Source organism: Triticum urartu, chromosome 1A (genome assembly GCF_056163025.1).
Source record: "Triticum urartu cultivar PI428250 chromosome 1A, HENAU_Tu73, whole genome shotgun sequence".
NCBI classification, from domain to species: domain Eukaryota; kingdom Viridiplantae; phylum Streptophyta; class Magnoliopsida; order Poales; family Poaceae; genus Triticum; species Triticum urartu.
In genome coordinates, this window is record NC_141873.1 from 58,787,375 (window position 1) to 58,794,603 (window position 7,229).

At 40.9% G+C, this 7,229-nt stretch overlaps 1 protein-coding gene across 1 annotated transcript; it reads left to right on the forward strand.

The window, feature by feature from the left end:
* The first annotated feature begins 466 nt into the window (after positions 1-466).
* Positions 467-3,123, forward strand: LOC125546112 (glutelin type-B 2-like). Its single transcript, XM_087546809.1, has 4 exons — positions 467-839; positions 1,404-1,678; positions 1,803-2,483; positions 2,577-3,123. The coding sequence occupies exons 1-4, from the start codon at positions 512-514 to the stop codon at positions 2,994-2,996; spliced, it is 1,704 nt and encodes a 567-aa protein (XP_087402935.1). The 5' UTR covers positions 467-511; the 3' UTR covers positions 2,997-3,123.
* Positions 3,124-7,229: the final 4,106 nt, after the last annotated feature.

A 7,229-nucleotide genomic window follows, 5' to 3' on the forward strand; every position in this document is an offset into this window, starting at 1 on the left:
GTGCCTACGTGGATGTGTGTCATCCAGTATACACTACTTTGGCGAAGCAAAATCTCATCATCACACAAGTGCAAAACTATCCAAATGTATTTGTTATGCAGCAACTAAAGTGATGTTTTCAGTTAGCGGTGCAGTAAACAAACAAGCATAAAAGCGAGCACTAGACAGAAGTTGGTACAGATATGTTTGAGAAGTTTGTAAGTTACGTGAAAAAGAAACACTTAACCAACGTGTACGAAAACCTTTCTAGAAATAATGATGTAGATGATCGTTAAAGTCAACACAGAAAGGATTTTCTATGTTTGCGTGCAGTCATATATAACTTTAACTCATGAGAGTTGATTAGAGCCACTCAACTTTCCAATTGTCGAAATTATCATATGTTCTACATATTTATCTTAACAAATCTTGTCTCTACATAAGTTCTAGGTAGATTTTGTTTGGCTATAAAAGCCACACACATCTCCCAACGCTAACATCAAGAAAACTTCTCTCTCCTCTTCAAACAGCTATGGCAGCCACTGGTTTCGCTTCGCTCTCTTTTTACTTTTGCATTTTGCTCTTGTGCCATAGCTCCATGGCACAACTGTTTGGCATGAGCTTTAACCCATGGCAAAGCTCTCGCCAAGGGGGTTTCAGAGAGTGTACATTCAATAGGCTTCAAGCATCTACACCACTTCGTCAAGTGAGGTCACAAGCAGGCCTGACTGAGTATTTTGATGAGGAAAATGAGCAATTTCGTTGTGCTGGTGTATTTGTCATCCGCCGTGTAATCGAACCTCGTGGTTATTTGTTACCGCGATACCACAACACTCACGGATTAGTCTACATCATCCAAGGTTTGTGTAGTAATTTAATTAATATAGTTACCATTTCATCGAAAATGCCTTTTGGAGCTCGGCCTCCATGGAGGCCGGTTTTTGAAAAACACAAAAATCATGAAAATTCATATTTTTACAATTCAAAAAAATCTGAAAAAAATACAGATATACATGGAGGCATAACACACATGTGTGTAAATTTTTAGGACGAAATACGTTGAAATGAAGGCTGTGCAAAAAAGACAAATCTGAGGCCTTTTAACACATGTTACTATTCATCCTCAAAGTCCAGAAATTTGTCTTTTTTCTATAGGTCGCATTTCGAAGTATTTCATCTTGAATTTTTACACACACATGCATTTCATCCGTGTATAGTTACATATTTATTTTCAGAATTTTTTGAAGTCAAAAAGTTTGAATTTTGAATTTTTCAAAAATAAAGGGCTCCATGGAGCTCGGTCACCAAAACGCCCTACTCCCATTTCATATTACTAATAGTTTCTTGAGATAAAGGTTACTATTTTTAGTATTTTATTTGTCAATAAGTTTCTAATACTAACATGCAGATATGTTGTCACCCAGGAAGTGGTTTCGCCGGATTGTCTTTTCCTGGATGCCCAGAGACATTCCAAAAGCAGTTTCAAAAATATGGGCAAGCACAATCCGTACAGGGTCAAAGCCAAAGCCAAAAGTTCAAAGATGAGCACCAAAAAGTTCACCGTTTCAGACAAGGAGATGTCATTGCACTACCGGCAGGCATTGTACATTGGTTCTACAATGACGGTGATGCGCCAATTGTGGCTATCTATGTTTTCGACGTAAACAACTATGCTAATCAACTTGAGCCTAGGCATAAGGTAACAAATGATCTTTGAGACAAATCTATGTGGGGTCAATAAGTCTATTCAACTAACCTGTTGTATTTAATGTAGTTTACAAAGTGACATGTTGTTTAATTTCTCTTCTTGATCAATCTTGTAGGAATTTTTGTTCGCTGGCAACTATAGGAGTTCGCAACTTCACTCTAGTCAAAACATATTCAGTGGTTTCGATGTTCGATTGCTTGCTGAGGCCTTGGGTACAAGTGGAAAAATAGCGCAAAGGCTTCAAAGTCAAAATGATGACATAATTCATGTGAATCATACCCTTAAATTTCTGAAGCCTGTTTTTACACAACAACGAGAGCCAGAATCCTACCCACACACTCAATATGAGGAAGGGCAATCTCAGGCAAAACACTCTCAGGAAGAGCAACCTCAAATGGGGCAGTCTCAGGGAGAGCAACCTCAAACGGGGCAGTCTCAGGGAAAGCACATTCAGGGAGAGCAACCTCAAATGGGGCAGTCTCAGGCAAAACACTATCAAGGAGACCAACCTGAAGAAGGGCAGGAAGGGCAATCTCAAGAAGAACAATCTCAGGCAAGGCCATATCCGGGATGTCAACCTCGTGCAGGGCAATCTCATGCATCACAATCAACTTATGGTGATTGGAATGGTTTGGAGGAGAACTTTTGTGATCATAAGCTAAGTGTGAACATCGACGATCCCAGTCGTGCTGACATATACAACCCGCGTGCCGGTACAATAACCCGTCTCAACACCCAAACGTTCCCCATCCTTAACATCGTGCAAATGAGTGCTACAAGAGTACATCTCTATCAGGTAATTATGATATTGTGTTTTTTCATACTCTTTTATATTCAAAGCTTCACAATGAAATTCTAACGTTATACCTTACATAATTTATGATCGCAGAATGCCATTATTTCACCATTATGGAACATTAATGCTCATAGTGTGATGTACATGATCCAAGGACATATCTGGGTTCAGGTTGTCAATGACCATGGTCGAAATGTGTACAATGGCCTTCTTAGCCCGGGGCAACTATTAATCATACCACAGAACTATGTTGTTATGAAGAAGGCACAACGTGATGGAAGCAAGTACATTGAATTCAAGACTAATGCGAACTCCATGGTTAGTCACATCGCGGGAAAGAGCTCAATCCTCGGCGCCTTGCCCGTTGATGTCATCGCCAATGCATACGGCATCTCTAGGACAGAAGCTCGAAGCCTCAAATTTAGCAGGGAAGAGGAGCTGGGAGTATTCGCTCCTAAATTCAGTCAAAGTATCTTCCATAGTTCTCCTACCAGCGAAGAAGAGTCATCTTAAGAGCGCATGAGCTAATGTCAAAACTAGCTCATGGACTAAAATAAACACATCATTGAGTGTGTAGCACTTTGATGTTTCCATATATGGTCGTCTCAATAAGATATCAACAAAGGTCCATTGTGTTTCATATGTTTACCTTTCTGGAAATTTCATGAACTTTGTTTTGCGAGTTGCATTCGCGAATTCTTCATCTAGATAGTGTGCATATGTTATCGTATTTGTACTACTATTCTATGTGGTAGTGGTTCTCGTTTCTCATTGTAGCGATACAAATTCTCACCATAGCAATAAACACCAATGTGTTTTTCGTTTGTGTTTGCATTGACATAAACATCACTCACTTGCTAACTAAGCCTAGTAAACACCAGTGTGTGGTGGCTACGGTCAGCTCAATACATTCTTCTATGTGCCATTGGCCCCATTTCACTTGTGTTGTCTTCTGCAAAAATCATATCATTGATGAATTAGAAGCTTTAGCAGAGGTTAGACCTCTATCTGAGCATGAAATCGAGATCAAGAATCAGTCGAATGCACAGATAGTTAACATGCTGCGTGAAGAGGAACTCAAATGATACCAACATTCTAACTCTCAATTTATCCTGAAAGGTGATTCGAATACTAGATATTTCCATGGAGTCGCCAATGGCAGACACCGGAAGAAAATTATTCATTCCCTACAACAGGATGAGGGAGTGATTGAGGGGCATGAGCAACTTAAATCTTATATCACTAATTATTATAAAAATCTGTTCGGAGCCCCAGAGGAAGGAAACTTCTCGATGGATGAGACCCGAACAGATGACATCCCTCAGGTCTCTGATGAGGAAAACAACCTTCTAACAGCCCCATACTCCGAGGAGGAAATTAGAAAGGCGGTTTTCCTAATGGAGCATAACAAAGCCCCGGGTCCGGATGGTTTTCCCGCTGAGTTCTATCAGAAATTCTGGCAAGTCATCAAACCGGATCTCCTACTTTTGTTTACCGACCTACATGCTGGCCAACTAGAATTGTTTCGCTTAAACTTCGGTGAGATTATTTTATTACCTAAGGTTAATGAGGCAGAAAGGATACAACAATATAGACCTATTTGCCTCCTTAATGTTAGTTTTAAAATATTCACGAAGGTTGCGACTATTAGGCTGAATTCGGTTGCTGAACATGTGGTTCGGCCTTCACAGACAGCTTTTATGCAAGGCAGACACATCCTAGATGGAGTTGTTATCCTTCATGAAATAGTCCATGAATTACACCGGAAAAAGTTAAATGGGGTGGTACTCAAAATAGACTTTGAAAAGGCTTATGACAAAGTCAAGTGGCCTTTTCTCCAACAGATTCTCAGAATGAAAGGATTTTCTGCAGAGTGGCGCGCGATGATCCATAGCTTCGTTTCTGGAGGTAGTGTTGCCATTAAGGTCAATGATGACGTTGGACACTATTTCCAAACGAAGAAGGGATTGCGACAGGGTGACTCGATATCGCCCATGCTATTCAATATAGTGGCGGATATGCTAGCGGTCATGATTGAGCGTACCAAGGTTGATGGCCAAATTGATGGGGTAGTAAATCATCTAGTTGATGGTGGTCTCTCTATACTTCAATATGCTGATGATACGATTCTCTTCATGGATCATGACCTCGAGAAAGCAAGAAATCTGAAACTGATTTTATCAGCATTCGAGCAACTCTCGGGTCTAAAGATCAATTTTCATAAAAGTGAATTGTTTTTCTTCGGCGAGGCTCAAGACGAGGCCCACCTGTACGCTGAACTGTTCGGATGCGGGTTGGGTCAGTTTCCGATCACATATTTGGGGATACCGATACATTATCGGAGACTCACAAATGCTGAATGGAAACACGTTGAGGAGAGACTGCAAAAAAGACTTAGCAGTTGGAAAGGTAAATTGATGTCTCTGGGTGGAAGATTGGTCCTCATAAATTCAGTACTTAGTAATATGGTACTATATATGATTTCCTTCTTCCAGTTACCGAAAGGAGTTTTACATAGATTGGATTACTTCCGATCAAGATTTTTTTGGCAAGGAGATAGCGAGAGAAAGAAATATCGACTGGCTAAATGGAGTGTGGTTTGCCGTCCCAAAGACCAAGGCGGATTGGGCATTCATGACCTTGAGGTTAAGAATAGGGCCCTCCTCGGCAAATGGTTGTTTAAATTACTAACAGAAGATGGTGTATGGCAAACCCTCCTAAGGAGGAAATATGTGGGTTCCAAGGCGGTATCCCAAGTATATTGGAAGCCTGGGGATTCCCACTTTTGGGCAGGTCTAATGGCTACGAAGAAATATTTCTTCTGCTATGGATCCTTCTCAATTAAGGACGGCTCGGAAATTAGATTCTGGGAGGACAAGTGGCTAGGAAATGCCACACTCCGGGAACAATATTCGGCTCTATACAACATTGTGCGCCACAAAGGTGATACTATCGCCACGGTAATGGAATCATTTCCGCCAAATGTGATGTTCAGAAGAGACTTAATTGGACCCAGACTCCATTCGTGGAATATCCTGCTCCAACGGTTGTCCACGGTGCAATTGTCACATGGGTCTGATGTATTCCGATGGAACCTCCATGGAAATGGACAATTCTCAGTGGATTCTATGTATAGAGCATTAATCCAATCCGATGTGCTAGTTGTTAATAACAAGAAAATCTGAAATATGAAGATACCTCTTAAGAATAAAATCTTTGCATGGTATCTTCGTCACGGAGTCATTCTTACTAAAGATAACCTTATTAAGAGGAACTGGCGTGGAAGCCCGCAATGTGTATTTTGTCACCATGGGGAGACAATAAAACATTTATTCTTCCAATGCAAATTGGCTCGTTCTATATGGTCAGTCATCCAAATAGCTTCTGGCTTGTATCCTCCCTGTAGTGTTGCTAATGTATTTGGCAATTGGTTACATGGGATTGATCACAGGTTTAGAACTCTTCTCAGGGTGGGAGCGCTTGCCGTTATTTGGTCGCTTTGGCTATGTAGAAATGATAAGGTTTTTAACGATAAAAGTACTTCTCTGTTGCAGGTTATCTACAGATGTACCAGGACTCTTCATTTATGGTCCTCTTTACAACGCGTGGAGAATCGAGACTTGTTTACGGAGGTGTGTACACGATTGGAGGCTACGGCGAGGGATACTTTTACCCAACATGGGTGGCAGCATGATCTAAGGATTGGCCCCCCTCCACATTAGGCGTTATTCGGACTCTACATGTTTCGTTGTAATTCGCCTCTTTATTTTTATTTTATGTGAGAGAATCTTATTTGGCTGTGTGCATCTTAATTATGCAGAGGCCGAGTGTAATGCTTAAATCCTTTAAGTAATAAAGCGCCCCTTTTCAAAAAAAATGGTCGTTAGGTGAGTAATTTCTCATTCGCGCTTAAGACGAATGAACGATGATGTAGATTTGTAGAGTGCCCTTGAGTTCTTCCTTTGCAATTGGGTTCAACTCATTTTTTATGTGGAAATTAGGTCTGGCCAATATCCAACTTGATATTTGATGCCCGCCACTTTTCTTTTGAAATTGTGGTTGTGCACTAACGATTGCAAATAAATTGGGCAGAAGCCCTGTGCGTTTGCCACCAAGTTTTCACCTCATTTGACCCATCTTTTCTTTTGTGAGTCTCAATGCTGGCAATAACGGAGGGGAGACTCATATGAAACATCCATTCGATGTGTTGGCCATCATTTGGCCATGTTGTCAACTATGAATATGAGAGCCAACATCAGCGCTCGAGCTCCTTCTCTTCCAGCTACCGCCGCGCATCTAGTTAGGCCATTCTAGACCCTACACGTGCATTTCCCACCTGAAACCGCCACGCCATCACCGGCGAGCCCGTTTGCCATCTCCGTGTATCCGTTCACGTGCCTTATTTCCCGCCAGAGGCCGCCGCCGAGTCCAAAATGGAAGCATATGAATGCAATTCATGGTATATCAAATGAAAGAAAAAACTATCAGACTTCCTCTTCATATCAGTTCATCGCAAGATGCAAAATAAAAAATGGTATCCTTGCTATTTAATTGCGCGCTACAGGTTCACTCACTGTGGCTGTCGATCTTTGTCTTGTATAATTAACAATGATTAAGATGACAATCTAAGCGTGCCCCATGAATCAAGTGAGTGCCACGTGCCGTGTGCAGGGCCAATAAGCCATACAAATTGATATATATATATATATATATATATATATATATATATATATATATATATATATA

Bases quoted from the DNA above. Each gene is read 5' to 3' on its own strand.
- LOC125546112 (XM_087546809.1), top strand. From the start codon at position 512: ATGGCAGCCACTGGTTTCGCTTCGCTCTCTTTTTACTTTTGCATTTTG. The intron at 840-1,403 runs GTTTGTGTAGTA...GTTGTCACCCAG, and splicing joins ATTAGTCTACATCATCCAAG to GAAGTGGTTTCGCCGGATTG. The intron at 1,679-1,802 runs GTAACAAATGAT...TCAATCTTGTAG, and splicing joins AACTTGAGCCTAGGCATAAG to GAATTTTTGTTCGCTGGCAA.